The 15,880-nt window shown below is 49.7% G+C and overlaps 1 protein-coding gene, 1 long non-coding RNA gene and 1 pseudogene across 2 annotated transcripts; all 3 read right to left on the bottom strand.

The window, feature by feature from the left end:
• Window positions 1–1,792: 1,792 nt before the first annotated feature.
• Window positions 1,793–2,998, bottom strand: LOC128821668 (uncharacterized). The gene is made up of 2 exons (XR_008441198.1): window positions 2,132–2,998; window positions 1,793–2,047 (listed from the first exon to the last, which is right to left on the bottom strand). It is a non-coding gene; the product is annotated as an uncharacterized LOC128821668 (long non-coding RNA).
• A 1,156-nt stretch (window positions 2,999–4,154) lies between these two features.
• Window positions 4,155–8,806, bottom strand: LOC128822289 (uncharacterized; annotated as a pseudogene).
• A 2,917-nt stretch (window positions 8,807–11,723) lies between these two features.
• On the bottom strand, window positions 11,724–15,632 carry LOC128822288 (spidroin-2-like). The gene is made up of 5 exons (XM_054003978.1): window positions 15,576–15,632; window positions 13,848–14,257; window positions 13,220–13,387; window positions 12,612–12,738; window positions 11,724–12,028 (listed from the first exon to the last, which is right to left on the bottom strand). Exons 1-4 carry the CDS (start codon window positions 15,630–15,632, stop codon window positions 12,678–12,680), a joined length of 696 nt encoding a protein of 231 aa, XP_053859953.1. The 3' UTR covers window positions 11,724–12,028; window positions 12,612–12,677.
• Between the last annotated feature and the right edge of the window lie 248 nt (window positions 15,633–15,880).

The raw sequence follows: 15,880 nt of genomic DNA, 5'->3' as shown, positions 1-15,880 counted from the left end.
TTAGGTGCCCCACTTCCACTGGACAGCACCAAGGGGAACCATTTCACTGGGCAAGCAAGGCAGAACAGTCACACAGCCCCAAAAACTGATGCAAAGTGCAGTGGGGCTGCAGAGAGAGCAAACTCTGCCTTTAAAACAAAAAAGGGGAATATCTTGTGCAGGGACTGGCCTGAACTGCCTGGAGGTGATGGCCTCTCCCAGCGAGGCAGAGCAGAAGCCCCAAGAATAGAGACCAGGGACTGTCACCTGAAGAGATGTTCCTGGGCAGAGCCATGTGGGGATGCACAGAGCACCCTGGGCTCCCAGCAGCCAGCCCTCAGGCTGAGAGAGTGCTCTTGTCATGGAGAAAGAAGTGCCTGAAGTGCTAATGGCTCCAAAGGATGACAACAGCCCGAGGCAAGAAGGGATTTGGGACCGTTGTACTGGGATTGGTGGTGGCTGGCAGAGGACAAGGAGCTGCATCCTGTGCAGCCTCTGCCTCTATGGTCTGGTTGTCTTGGTGCAGACCCTGCTGGGACCACTCACCCTTTTAAACTCTGATGCCGTGCCTCATTATTTTCTTACATTACACCACAACTCTGGAACTTCAAGGAGTTCACTGAGGTGGAGTAACAGACAAGGAGGGTATTGCAGATGTGTGTGTGAATACTTCCCTTATCTAGCTGACTGAAAAGCAATTGCTGTAATTGAACTGAAAGTCTGCTTGGTAAAATATATTTCAAAGTAGAAGTTTAATAGAGGTATATGTAAATCAAAACATTCTGTTCCTCCCTCAAATGAATATTCTCATATATGAAACACCATTGCAGATTGAAGCCAAAATTTCAAGTGATTTTATTTCAATCAGCTGTGTTAAAACATTTAGAAGACCATTATTGATCTGGCTTACCGAGTGTCTGAATGATCAACAGAAAATTTGCATTCTGAATCACAAGTATCCCAAAATCTTACTTGAGTAAGTCAGATCTTCCAGAGAATTCAACAAACAAGTTTTGAGTTGAGTACTTTTTCTGTCTCTAAAAGAAGCCAAAAGCACTCACAGTTTTGCTTACTCAGTTCAAATCAAACAGGTTGACAGGGGACACTTGGCTGCTGCTGAGGTCACAGATCCTGGATTCTGAGCACTGCCAAAATTATGGCCTTGGCTGTCAGACTTAAGACTGAAAAAATGTCATCAAACTAAAAAGGGAAATCAGCTGAACTCAGACTCTGCTCTCTACCCTTCTCATTAATACAAACACAGAAACACTGACAGGCATGGTTGCAGAGAAATGAAATGGAAAGCTGTCAGTGCCTGTCACCTCATAGCTATGAGAGCAGTCAGTGTTGGCAGAGCTTCTCTGCATTTAAGTCTCCAGCCATCACCTTGCCTTGCTGAGTTCAGATTCCACATCTCTGCCTCCTGGGCAAGGCAGCCCCGCACACCCTCTGAGCTGTGAGTTATTCTAACAGCTGAAGGAGCTCAAGGTGTAGCAGGTTTACAGGAAAAATGCAACCCTTTGAACATACTTTTTGACTCCTTGCGACAAGAGGTCTATTAAGAAAAAACTCTTCTTAAAAAAAATGTTCTAAAGTGGGTGAGTTATGTCTGTGTGTGTATGGGCTGGGCTGGGGGCAGGAGTTATGCAAGGAAAAACTGTGAATTTTCCATGCAAGAAAATTTGTATCAATGCAGAAGCTTATGCCAATACAGTACAGGCAAAATTGGCACAAGGTGATCAGGTGGTTTCGTTCATCTGGTCTGAGTCAGATTGTTACTAAAGATCAGTAAAATAAAACATTTACACCAGTGTAGCATGAAAGAGCAGGGATCCTTTATTTGACCAGATGTATGGGGGATAACTGTAATGTCTAATTAAGTATGTAATGCTGCAATTCATTCAGAGGTTTGCTGTGGTTTGGGGGTTAGTTGGGTTTTTTTTGGTTTGGTTGTTTTGGTTTTATTTTATTTTGGTTTGTTATGGATAATTTGCATTGTGTTTTGATTTATTTTTAAATAATACTGTATTTTTGAGGGACACAAGAAGTAGTATTTTTTTCCAGAAACCTGTGAAGATGGAAAAGTAATTAACAGAAGTGAGAACGAGGTGAGGATTTAAGTTCCTAAACTGTCAGAAAACAGTGTACTCACCAGAAAGTGCTCTGCTGTAGCCTTGGGTGAGGGATGGCTCAGTCCTGATAACCCTGTTCTAAATAACAGCATCCTCCCAGCCGTAAGACCCATGTAATTTTCCAGAACATATTTACTGAATTAATTAAGCAGCAGAATTCACTGCCTTAACATAAATAAAATGTTATGTTTTGTAGATGTTTGCCACACATAGATAAGATTATCAGTCATGTATTTTAGTGTAGTTCTGCTGGAATGATATTCTCTTCCAAAACTGTCCCAGCATGAGGAAAATAAATTTAATTTTTTTTCTTGTTTGGACAGTGGAAAACAAAGACAAGTATTAGAACAGCTTTTCTAACCTCTACGTCAGGATGCAATTTTGAACTATGTTTTCTTCATCACATGCACAGCATATCTGAGTTCTGTATCCTTCAGTGAGGAATCCAGCAGTGATTGAAAATATGAGCACCTTTACAGACCAGAGACAGCCTGGCTTCTCTCTCCTCCCAAAGGAGGGATGCCTCTTTGGTAAGATCTGCACCTCCAGCTGCACTGGAACATTCCTGGAACACCTGCACTTATCCCCTGCAAAGAGCATGCTTGGAGGCTGCTTAGGTCAAAACAATTGGTCAGGGTTTTTTTTCCATGGGCTGAGGAACTGCCCATCATCTGCTTTATCAGAATAAAGGGTCACGTCTTTGGCTTCCTTTGGGGTCACAAGCGTCTAAAGCTGAAGAGATTTCCCCCCAAAAGCAGGGAGTGTTTGACAGAGATACCCATGGGTCAAGGGAAGGTCCTGCTGCCTAGAGCCCCAGCCCCCAGCCCCTGGAGCTTTGCCACATTCTCTGTATCCTCTGCTAGGGGTGCCCAGAGGGATTCCAGGGATTCAGGAGCATGGGGAGGCAAAGCATGAGCTCCTGCTGGTATTTCCCCTCCAAGGGAAGCGCCTCGGGCCAGCACAAATTCTCCAGCTGTGACTTCACAGGCGCTGCTGGCAGTGCTGTGACAGCCTCTGTCACCAAGCAAGAGCATCTGCGAGGGTAGGATGGTGTAGAGAGAACAGAGAGAACACCTTCAAACAGCATCTGACAGAGGTAATGAAGGGGTGGTAAAACACTTTTGAAGGATCAGATGGTAAAAAACTCTGTATGTGAAAATAAGAGACAAAATGAGCTATTGGGGATACCAATATTTCCTTGGGAACACGCCCGGCCTTGCCCCGTTGCTGAGCTCAATGGCGGCAGCTGGGGTGGTTTAACCCCAGAGACACCCTTTGGCTCACCCAGAGGCTGCAGGTGGCTGCGAGCTTGCCAGAAACCCCAGTGGATGGTATTCCTCAGTGGAGAGACTTTGGGCTATGGTGAAGGAAGGAGTCACTTCTGCCAGAGGGTTAAATCCAGAGTGTTTATTCCAGCTACGAGCTTCTGAATCCAGTAACAGCTCTAACAGAAGTCCTGACCCCATGGCCGGTGCCCGGTTTTATCCTGGGGGCAGGGGGAAGAGCAGGGGCAGGGGATTAACCAACCAGGTGAGGGGAGATGGGTCCCAGGGAGAAAAAGGCACCTAGATTGCTCAATACTCCCTGGGGGGCAGGGGGAATCTTTTGAATCTACCAATCACTCGACGCCCTCTCTGGACTTCTTCCAAGATTGACAAATAGGGCTCACAGCAGGGGTTGGAGTGGGGGAAAGGGGAAGGGCTTATACATCTAGGAGGGAGAAGACACACCGCAACAATGAGCAAAGAGGGGAAGGGAAAGGGGAGAGGATAGAATCCATGGAAATTCTATCTACAGGCCATTTTCTGACAATCTGTGTCTCCGCCTAAAGCCTCTGGATTTTAGAGCAGTGAAAATCTGGCTCCTCATCTTCCTTGCAGATTGTCCTTGGCCTAAAAGTTAACTTGTATATAATTAGTTACACAGTCTTCTATGCTAGTTGCATCTGCACAATTCTTAAGCAGGATATTTGCTGTTCCCTTGCCCCCCCTGCTCCTTCTCCCGCATCAAATTCTTATTTCTTTCAATGCTCATTTTGATGAACAAAGACCTTTTTATTTATTACAATCCCTCCTTTTTCTCTTTACCAATTTGTTCATTAAAACGCTTTAACTCTTTGTAGCTTAAGACCAGGGTTTCATCTACTTCTGAGTCCCTGGGCAATGCTTCGTACCTATCTCTAATAAGCATTAGATGAGCTGCCTCTAGTCTTCCTTTTACAATGGCTATGATTTTATTAAAAATGCAAGGTCCAAAAGTTAAACTTAGTGACAACAATATCACGGGACCTGCAAGGGTTGATAGTAGCATGATAAGCCAAGGGGAGCTATTGAACCAAGTCTCATACCAGCTTTGCTGTGCCTCTCTCTCCCTCTTTCTCTGTTCGAGGCCTTCCCTTAGTTTAGTCATTGTATATCTCACAATTCCCATGTAGTCTGTATATACACAGCATTCCTTCCTAAGAGCAGCACATAATCCTCCTTGTTGCAAAAATATTAAGTCTAATCCTCTACGATTTTGTAATAGTACCTCTGACAGGGATCTTACAAACTTTTCAAGGGCCGAGATCGACTATTCAATGCGGGCTAAATCTTCATCTACAGCCCTCCTCAACAAATTGAATTCTTGATTCTGCTTTACTAATGATGCCACCCCGGTGCCAAAACCTGTTTCACCTACAATCATTAGGGTAACCACTGCCAAGGCTGTGAAGGGTTCCCTTTTTGATAAGTGGTGTTCAAGAGTGACTTGAGTGTTAAACACATATTCCTCAGGATGATAAATTATTTTAGGGACTATTAACACAATATGCAAAACTCAGAGATTTCGTTGAATAGGCCAAGAGCAATTCAAGGTGTAAGCCCCCCTCTGGAGCATATCCATTTAGTGTTTTTGGCTGGAATTAACCTTTTTGCCAGGTTACCCTTCTGCTGTTCCTTACCGATTGTCTCACATAAATGTTTTTTTTGCCACGGGACCCTCCCTATGCATCATCCCTTTCCAGTTACTGCTGCTAATGTTATTCCTTGGGTCTGGGGGTCCTTCCAGCTACATTGGGGAGGGTTACTTCTATTAACTCGCTTGGGTTTTTCAGTGAGCCCTATTGCCTTATAGAAAGGAGGTTTCTTATCAAAGCACAGCCAGGATTGTTCAGTAATGTTAGGTCGTGTTACATTGAGGACTTGGTATGCTGCCTGCATAAGTTTCCAAAGGGTACTTTGCTGGGTATCCGGGGTTGGGAGTATGAGGGTCTCGTTTCCGGGCATTGTGGTGTCACTAGTCCCTATAGCTGCTTCGGTTAACTCCTCCTCAGCAATTACAGAGTTAAGGCCTATGGGTAGAGGATCATGTGGTAGGATTTCCTTTTTTATTTGAATATACCCTCCATGATCCGTAGCCGGTTCCCAACACCTTACTCCCCAAGTTTTTCCTATCAGCCATCCTAGGTCCAGGGGGTTGAGCACTTGTATTTTCAGGGACCTGCAATTCCCCTTATACAGAATTTCTCCTTGAGTGCCATACCATGGAGTTTTGCACCCCTCAGGCTACCATGAGACCTTTAAAAATTTATCTGGATGGGTGGCTGCCCTGTTTTGAAGGGTGGCTTTCCTGGTAATTTCCTTGTCTGATAGGAGGTCACTCAGGGCAGTAGAAGTGAGGTTTGCCTGTTTTGCAACCCAACATTCCAATCGGCCTAATTCTCCCATGCGTTTTGCTGCTGAGATCCACGGCAGAAGGACTGTAATTGCAGTGGCCTTAAACCTGGACCAGTGAACAATTTCTGAATTACAGTCTGGGTCTAATTGCCTTAGGTCTCTTTTTTGGATAGCCGATTTATTTGTATTGCTTTTTATTTGCCAATGCATTAGATTTGTTCGGTTTGGGATGAACAGGCTCAGCTTGCCAAAGGTGCATGGACCTCCGAGCAGACGAGGGGGGAGACCTGCCCATGCTCTGTCTCCACATATTAAAAACACACCTTTTAAGAGTTCATGGGGCTTATAATCGTCACTTGATGGGTGCATGACTAGGACTGGGTTTTTGCACCAGTTCTTGTCTGTGTAGTGTGGGTGCTAGGGTGGGGGTCGGTGTTTAGTTTGGCTTCATAGTATGGTACCTGGGGATTAAATTTAAAGTGAATGCAAAAAGTTGCATTCATGGAGCCCAAGAGATGGAATTCTTGTGGCTCTTTCTTTGGCACTGGTAACTGTCTTGCCCACCCCTGCCAGAACAGTAGAGAATTGTCAGCAGGGTAGCGACCAGGAGGAGGTGCGAGTGAGTTAACTTCATTTAAAGCGTGCCACATTTTGTTTGGGAACTCTGTGGATTTAAAGGGAACTCCCACCAGGCAAGTTGACAGGGGATCAGAGGCTGTTGCTGTGGACAGACAGATGTGATCTTTTCCAAGGGCTTTGGTCAAGGTGGTCCATACGTTTGCTTTGGGCTGAGGGACTATCCAAGAGATCGCTGATGGAGTGATCACGAGCAGGACGAGGAGCAGACTTGGTCTCATGGTGTCGAGACTGCACACGAACAGCGGGATCTAAACTGGTAAAAGGCAACTTAAGACAGAAAAAATTACTACAAACTGTTCCCGATAGGAGGTGTAAATTGAATTTCTTCCAGGGAACACACACGGCGTTTCCTTCTCCAGGCAGTGTCAGCCACCTGGGGCACTTCTGCAGACTCCCCTGAGACCTTGGGGACATAGGGCCTTACCAATTTAGATGGAACCCACTTTAAACCAGAGGGGGTGGACACTCAGGTGTATCCATGTCCCCATGTAACCAGTTTGTTAGGTCCCACTGTCTTCCAAGTCTCAGGGTCTTTTACTAAGACTGGAAGCTTTTCTTTCACTGACATTTGACTGTTCCCCCCAAAGTGGCATATGATTGGCGGATTCAAGTTGTCAAAAGAACAGAAAATTAATTGTGAAAATTAATTGTAAAAAGTGCTCTGGACAACCGGATGTGGGGCGGTTCAATTTTCAGCACCTGATTTTGCTGGTCCAGGACTCTTTTGATATCACGGTGAGTCCTTTCTACCACAGCTTGACCTGTAGGGGATGCCTTTTTTATGCTCTACTCCCCATTGCTGCAGGAAACTCCCGAATTCCATGGATTTGTAAGTGGGCCTGTTGTTAGTTTTCAGCTCCTTGGGGATGCCCATGAAGGAGAAAGCTTGTAGGAGGTGCTTTATGGCATGAGAGGATGATTGTCCCGTGTGGGGAGAGGCATAGACAGCTCCAGAAAAGGTATCTACACTGACATGGAATATATTTCTGCCATCCGAAGGGTGGTATGTGTGTTGCATCGGTTTGCCACAGCTCACAACTGTTCAACCCCCTCGGGTTTGCTCCCGCGTTTATCGTAGGGAGTGCATGTTGTTGGCAATGGGGGCAGGTGGCTACAATTGCTCTGGCCTGTTCTTGAGTGATGTGAAATTGATGAACCAGGCCAGGTGCATTTTGGTGGAAAAGCTGGTGGCTGATTTTTGCCTGCTCAAAAACGTTTGGGAGAGGGGCCATCTCTGCAGGCGCAGCAAGGGCATCTGCCCTTCTGTTGCCTTCAGCGAGAAAACCTGGCAAATTGGTGTGTGACCTGATGTGCATCACATAAAATGGTTGCTTTCGGTGGGAGACTAACCTTTACAAGTTTTGAGAGCAGTTCGAAAAGTGCGATGTTAGGCACTTCTCACAGTACTGCTTGATCTGCCCTGGATACTACCCCTGCCATGTAGGCAGAGTCTGTAATCAAATTGAATGGTTCCGAGAACCTTTCAAAGGCCCTGACAACTGCAGCCAATTCAGCAACCTGAGGTGAACCTTCCACCTCAGCAATGTCCGACTCCTACTCCTGAGTTTTGGGATTCATCCAAGTCACAACGGACTTGTGGGACTTCCCGGATGCGTCTGTAAAGACGGTTAGAGCCTTTTTTAAAGGTCTCCTACTTTGAACGCTTCCCAGTTTTAGAGTGAATTTTGCCTGTTCCTCAAAAAGTTTGTGGGCAGGCCAATGGATAGAAATTTGTCCTGAGTAGGAATCCAGGGCAAACTGCAGCACTTCATTTTCCCAAAGGAAACCTTCGAACATTGGTTTAGTAATTGGGCCCGATTTTATCTCAATTGGAATGTGAATGCACCCAAAGTCACATCCTGCCAGCTCCCTGATCCGGGTCCTAGCTTTCCGGATCAGTTCTGCTACCAGCTCTGGGGGCTGTGTCATTCTCTTGGACCTTTGGCGACTGAGGAAAATCCACTCGATGATCAAGAGAGGGTCCCTCCGGTCTTGGCCCTTTTTAGGTGTTTCCTCTGCCTTGGGTGTTTGTTTCTGCTCCCACTGGAAAATGATCCCATGGAGATGTGGCAACTGACCTAAGATGATAAATTGGAATGGCAGATCAGGCTGACATCGGTGGGCCTTTCTTGTGGACATTATTGTCTGAACCTTTTCTAGAGCTTTCTGTGCCTCTGGGGTAAGAGCCCTAGGAGACCCTGAGTCCTTTTCCCCTTCCAATAAATCAAAAATGGGGCCGAGGTCATTGTTAGTCAGACCCAGCCAGGGCCTTACCCAATTCAAAGACCCACACAATTTCTGGACATCCACAAAGGTCTCAATCTTTGTTTTGATTTCTAATTTTTGAGGAACAATGGTCCTCTTTCCAATTTCCAAACCCAAATACTTCCAAGGTGGCATCCTTCAAATTTTCTTTTCCTGGAGCTCAAACCTTGCAACAACCAATGCATTGATCATTAGGTCACGCGCGTGGGTGAATAGATCATCATTGGGGGCACACACAAGGATATCATCCATATAATGATAGATGATGGCCTTTTCTGCGGCTGCACGCACTGGGGACAGAAAGGAAGCAACATACCACTGACAGATCGTTGGCGAGACCTTTAGTCCTTGAGGAAGAACTTTCCAATGGTACCTCTTCTGTGGGTCTCCTTTGTTGGTGGAGGGGACCGTGAATGCAAAACACGGGGCATCGTCAGGGTGCAGGGGAATTTGGAAAAAACAATCTTTTATATCAATGACAGCCAAATTCCAATTTTGGGGGAGCATTTCTACCTCTTGGTTATCAAAATCTCCCCCTTGAGCCAAATCGGAGTAGACTACGGGTGGTGCTGGTGGGGGTGGAGGAGGGGGAGGTATGTATGGTAAAGGGGGTGCAGTTGGAACTTCCTCAGGCTTTTTATTTTTCTTTTTCCCTCCCTGGGTGCTTAAGGCAAAAAGTTTTGCTCTTGTTTCCCCCACTATCCAGAGAGCAGCATACTTGCTCTCTTCCATATCAAAAGGTTCTTTAGAGTTTACATAAATGTTTAATGCCCGGCAAATCCAGTCCTCAAAGCTTCCAAACACTGGCCAAAATAAATTATCACCACGGATCTGTTTCCCTCCCCATACTTCCATACATGTAATGTATCATTTTTGCCCTATCCTTCCCTTTTCTAGAAGGATATTCATCCCAAGATTTTATCATTAGACCTAACGGACTGTCAGGTGGTATCTGGGGAAGTTTTACCGGGGTCCCCATCTCCATGGAGTCAGAGGGCTTGCTTTTCCTCTGTCCCATCCTCCAGCACACCTTCACGCACACACACTCGCGGCCCCCTGTTCGTGGCTCAGCCCCTCTCGGGGTCTGGAAACTGCACTACTTAGAGGTTCACACTTGCCTAAAAGGATGTCTCATACATTATGTCCTGGGATCCCAACCCCAACCGAGCGGATTCCCACTTGTATACTCACGCTGTCCTGCGTCTTCGCCCGGGCTTTGTGCACAAAGATTATGGGGTAACCAGTATCCCTTTTGCTTAATACCAAATTTAGGTTTGTTGGTAAGGGTCTGGAAAGGCAAAGCCTGCACCAGGGCCGCTGCAAAGGCAGTGGAGCGCCTCCCTGATTAGGAATTCCCACCCGGTCGCCCTCATCCAAGTCACAGCACCAAATTTGTTATGGACAAATTCAATTGGGGAGGCCAATTATAGATAAATCAATTAACAAGAATTTATTAAGCAAGCCATAGTAAGCAAAAGACAGTGCTGGGTGGCCAGGGAGTTGCTGCTCTACCACGGCGCCCTGCCCCCCCCCCCTTTGCCCTTTTTGTTTTTATAGACACTCTTTTTTTTTTTTTTTCTTCTTTCCAGTTGACGTATTTTCTCTCAATGCACTCTGCTCCTGTGCAATTGGTTGCTAGGGGGTCTTTTTTTCTGCCCTTGGTGGTCGTAGGGATGAAGGCTCCTCATCTTCCTTTTAGATTGTCCTTGGCCTAAAAGTTAACTTGTATATAATTAGTTACACAGTCTTCTATGCTAGTTGCATCTGCACAATTCTTAAGCAGGAGACTTGCTGTTCCCTCGGCCCCACCATCTCCTTCTCCCACATCAAATTCTTATCTCTTTCAATGCTCGTTTTGATGAACAAAGACCTTTTTATTTATTACAGCTGGAAGCAGGTCTGGGCACCTCCAGGCCACATGGCAGGTTCTCCTTGTGGTACCTCTTCAGTCTCTTGGTGTCTGTAGGGACCTCGGGGCAGCAGTTGGGGCTCTGCACCAGGAGCTGTGGCCCCGCAGCGCTGCCGCCATGGTCACCCAGCAGGGCCGGCCCAGACTGGGAGCTCGGGCACTTCCTCCTGTGCAGGGCAGCCCTCCTGGCGAGGCACACCAGGTGGAGCTCTGGGAAGCACCAGGAACACGGAGTAGTTCCTGGTAGCACCGGGAACAGGAGCAGCAGCCCTCGGGCACATTTCCCAGGGCAGCAACTGTGCTTCTAGCAGGGACTGTGACAGATGGCCGGAACGGCAGACTGTCACTTGGGAATTTGAGTCTGCTCTGTAGAGAACAGCAATCCTTCCAGAGTTTTCCAGACTGTAAAGTTTTGAAGTATCCCCATAAAGCCACAGCATTCCCAGTGCAAGTGGCACCCACGAGAGCCTTAATCAGTCCCAGCTCACACAAAGAATGCCAGCCCTGCGCTTTCCCTGTGCTGACAGAGCCCTCAGTCCTCAGTGAAAGGGCTGAAGCTGAAGGGTGCTGGGAGCTGAGTCATGAACCAGCTCCATTCCCTGGGATAGAGGAACTCCCTCTGCAGTGAGCCACAGCTCCTCCAGCCCTGCCACCAGCTCTGGGAGGAGCAGCTGGGAGGGAAAGAGCTCCCTGCGAGGCTGCAGGCTGCACCAGTTTTGATCTGGAATGCAGACCCAAAGGGCTCCCTCTCTCCTCTGAGGCCTTGCTAAGCTGGGGACCTTTAGGCTTTTCCTTCAGTTACTGGACTGGAGACTTGTTTGGCCTCAGATGTTCTGCTGCTTGTTTTTCTCCTGTGTCTCAGGATAGGGATCAGCAGACTGGTACCAAATTTAGGTGATGATTTGAGGCAAGAAGTTTGGACTTTTGCACTGGCTTCATCATTTTGGTGGGGTTTTTCCTGTTGCTGCAACAGTCACCCCACTCAGTGCTGCCTCCATAGCATTGTCACCCTGCAGGACATGGATCCATGGACCTCAGCTGGCAATGGGGACATCAGGGCTGGTGACACAGCTCGCACGGGTCAGGCTGGTGACACAACTCCCACAGGTCAGGTTCATTCATAGCTCTGTTGCCCTGTCGGTGCCTCTGCAGGAGCGTGGGGGCAGGGCTTGGGGAGGTGGTGCCAGTGCAGGATTTGAACCAAAGGCACAGGAGGCAGCAACGCTGCAGACAGGGACTGAACTCTTCTGATCTCCCTTCCTGTCTGCCCAGCTCAGAGCAGCCCTTTTCAGAGCTCTCTCCAGGAACGTGGGCTCTCCTCTTACCAGGCTCCTCGGGCTCCAGGGAACTGTTCCCATTGCTTGTGTTGCCAGGCACCGCTGTCTCAGCTGCAGCTCTGTTTACAGGCTGCTCTCCTGAACACTCAGAGAGGCAACACTGACATCCTCCTTAGAAGAGAAACAAAAACAAGTTAACCAAAGATCACTCGGTATTTTTTTGGAGCCACTTCGGGCACACAGTAACGTTCTTCTCCACTCCCAAGGGATGTGTAACAAGACGGGAGCACTACTCTGGTGGTTCATATGACAAGTGTTTTCAACTCCAAATTAAAGTTGCCAACGAGAAGCTCAAGCTGCCACAAAATGACCTCCTAGGCGAAACATGAACTCAGAAAACCATAATACAGCAAATGAGGGTTCACGCCCTCACACTCTTGACACTGGCCTATGCCATGAGCTGTAAGAAATGAGGTGGCAGAAATCCAGGTGCTGTCCTTGTTCCCAACCCAGCTGAGCAAGGACAGATCTCACTCCAGGCACTGCCAAGACCGTGTGCTGCAAACCCAAATGCAAACCACACATTTCTGGCTGTTTGCAGGCAAAAATACATTGAAATTGGCCATTTCCAGGAGCATGTGGCAAAAATCTGTAGGCTAAAAAGCACCACTGATCATTAAAAGATGAATGAAAGAAGCCTTTACTTCTCTAGCCTGCAAGTCCAGACCCCAGCACTGCCATCGAGCAGACTTACCTCCAAAGAGGAGGCCATTTCAGGCTGGAGTGTTGAAAGCTTCTCCTCAAAGAATCTGACACAACTTCAACAGGTGCTGAGCTTGGGCTGATGGCTGTGGGTCGAGCTGGCTTCCTCGGTGCAGTGGCTGCAAAGAGCTCCCAGTGTCCTCCTCAGTGTGCTCCCGAACCGCTGTCGGCCTCAGTGCCGCCGCTGCCCTCAGATCCGCAGAGGCACCATTGCCCTTCGTGTCCCCAGAGCCGTCACTGCCCTCAGACCGGTGGCGCCACCATCGGCCTCGGAGCCACCATCGCTCTCACCTCTCCCTGCTGCTCTCAGCGCCCTCAGTGTCGCCATCGGCCTCACCCACCCATCACTCTCAGCTCTCCATGCTGCCCTTAGTGGCCTCAGCGCCCTCATGGCCTCACCCCCACCCCCCTCAGTCCCACCGCTGCCCTCAGAGTCCCCAGCGCCGCCACTGCCCTCAGCCCCCGGCCGTCCCAGCCCCCGCCGCCCCCGCCATCGCTCAATCCCCTCAGTCCCGCCGTGCCCCTCAGCTCCCCGCCAGACCCCTCAGTGCCGCCGCTCCCTCCCGGCGCCGCCGCCCCGCAGGTGCTCCTCAGCCTCACCGTCTCCTCACGGGCTCCCCGCTGCCTCCGGCCCCGACGTCCCGCTCAGCCTCGGTGCCCGCGGCAGCTCCGGCCGGGGCTGCAGCTGCTGCTCGGCCCGGCCCGGCCGGGAGCGGCCACAGCGGCACCTCCGGGGCACTCGGCAGTGAGGGGGTCCCTGGGCTGTATCTGGGAGGAGAAGGGAGGAAATGAGGAGCGGGAAGGGCCGGGTGTCACTAAGGGAATGCCATCGCACCCCACAGGGAACACGGCGAGAGGAGGGTGCTGAACGGGACTGTGATTCCTGCTGATCAGCCTGGCTTCAGGCACTTCTGCCAGGGAAAAAGCACAGTACGAGAGAAAAGTGCCTAGAGTTGCACCCGGGAAGGCTTAATTCGAATGGCTTCTTGTCCAAAAAGTGTTGTCACACATTGGAACAGACTGCCCTGGACTTTGGTGGTGTCACCATTCCTAGAGGGATTTCAAAAAGGAGCAAAAATGGTACTTGGGACATGACTTAGTGGTAGGATTGGTAGTTTTGGGTTAACGTTTGGATTTGATGACCTGAGAGGTTTCTGCACACCTCCCTCTGTGTTCCCTTCACTTGGGGATTCAGGGCCCCATCACTTCCACACGCACGGGCACCCACGAACACGCAGGAACAGCCACCGCCACGCAGGCACAGGCAGAGACACGCACACCCTGGTGAACATTGCTGGCCTTTATTGGCATCCGCAGCCCCGCGCCGCGGCCGCGCTCTGCGCGCTCCTCGCGCCGTGCGAGGCCGAGCCCCGCGCTCGGCTCAGCGCCGGCGGCGGCGTCTGCGGCTGGAGCGGCGGCGCCGGCGGTACGCGGAGCGGCGGGAGGCCCGGCGCGTCTTACGCACGCCCCGGCGGCGGGAGCGGCGGCGCCGGCTGCGGCTGCGGCTGCGGCTGCGGCTCCTGCGGGAGCGCCGGCGGTAGCGGGCCATGCTGCCGCGGGGGCGGGGGGCGTTGCGCCCGCTTTTATAGCGGAGTGGGGCAGCGAGGGAGCGGCATCAGCCGTGAGGTCACAATGCTTCTAGGGGAGCCCTTGTGGGGACAGACACGCCGTCACCGGTGAGGTCACAGTGGCCACCTGGGCATGCCCTGATACTCTTCAAACTTCTCTGGTTTGGACACACACATCCCACAGTTTCAGTGTGAGAATTCTTTAGATCTTTATGAACGTTGAGGTATGTCGGCTGGCGTTTGTGTAGTTTTTGGCTAGATTGCTAACGTATTTGTAATTCCCTCGTGCTGTGCCAGGAGACAAAGGGAAACCATGAGGAATTCCCACCGATGCGGAGACTCGACGTGTGCTCCCTCTTATTTTTGCAAAACGAAGTCAAAGAATTTGTTCAGCCCAGGGACTCCACCCATTTGAGCTGTCTTTGGTGCTGCTTTAAACCGAAGAACAGGCAATTCTAAACTCCGCAGAAATGTTTACATGCCTTAATCTTCTTTTTATCTTTCATTCCTAGTGTAGCCCCGGCTACTGTGAAGAATGGATATCTCCATTCTCTTGTTGTATCTGCACAACAATCTGTCTTACATTAAGAGACTAATACAGAAATTTGGCAACAGCGAGCAGAGTCCTGGCACCCACTGTCTGCTTCAGCCAGGACACGTCTATCAAGTGTACCTTACTTATTTAAAACTTTAGGTTAATACCTGTAAGATTATGTATGTCATTACTGAACTGTAGCTTATGTACTTAAAATTATGTAAATTAGCGTCAAACTTCTGTATTAAAGAAGTTTCAGCATTGTAACTACTTGTGTTGTTGCCTTACTTCTGTTGATAATATTTGTTATTCAAATATTATCACATTTGAAGCTGAATTTTTTCTGGTCTTTTAATTTCTTCAGGGCTTAATAATAAATTTAGCAGTAGATTCTGGAGATCCGGTACCTTTACTATGCAGCTGTGTAGATTGTAAGAAAAATACTGTAGGACAGTGCTCTCAGGCACATGGGATAGTGGGGATGTCATGTGCAGGGCCACTAGTTGGACTTTGATGGTCCTTGTGGGTCCCTTCCAACTCAACATATTACGTGATGTTGTAATTGGTGGAACAATTTTGGAATTGTTCGGTGATTAAGAGAAGAATAGAACCGAACATAGGGGAGAACTGGCATCCGAGGAACGAGAGAATCTTTTGACAATAGCGCCCGGGTCCCTCAGCCGCCTCAGCCGCCTCAGCCGCCTCAGCCGCCTCAGCCGCCTCAGCCGCCTCAGCCGCCTCAGCCGCCTCAGCCGCCTCAGCCGCCTCAGCCGCCTCAGCCGCCTCAGCCGCCTCAGCCGCCCTTTGCCCGCTCCCTTCCGCCCCTTCTCGGCCCGTCCCTTCCCTCCCTTGCCCGCCCGGATTCGCCCCGTCCCTTCCCGCCCGTCCCCGCCCCGGCAGTCGCCGCCATGGAGGAGTCGCTGTAGCGAGCGCTCGGCACAGCGGTGCTGCGGCCGACCGGGCACATGGGGGGCGGCTGCATCAGCCAGGGCCACAGCTACGACACGGACCACGGCCGGCTGTTCGTGAAGTGCAACTCTCAGTCGGAGGTGTGGCGGGGTAGGGATAGGGGCTGCCGGGGGTGGGCAGGCCCCGCGACGGGAAGCAGCATTCCGGCTTGGTGTGGCAGCAGGAGCAGGGCAGGACTGTCCCTGCGCT

The sequence above is a fragment of the Vidua macroura genome, chromosome Z (genome assembly GCF_024509145.1).
Source record: "Vidua macroura isolate BioBank_ID:100142 chromosome Z, ASM2450914v1, whole genome shotgun sequence".
NCBI lineage: Eukaryota > Metazoa > Chordata > Aves > Passeriformes > Viduidae > Vidua > Vidua macroura.
This window is presented reverse-complemented; position numbering and strand designations above follow the sequence as displayed.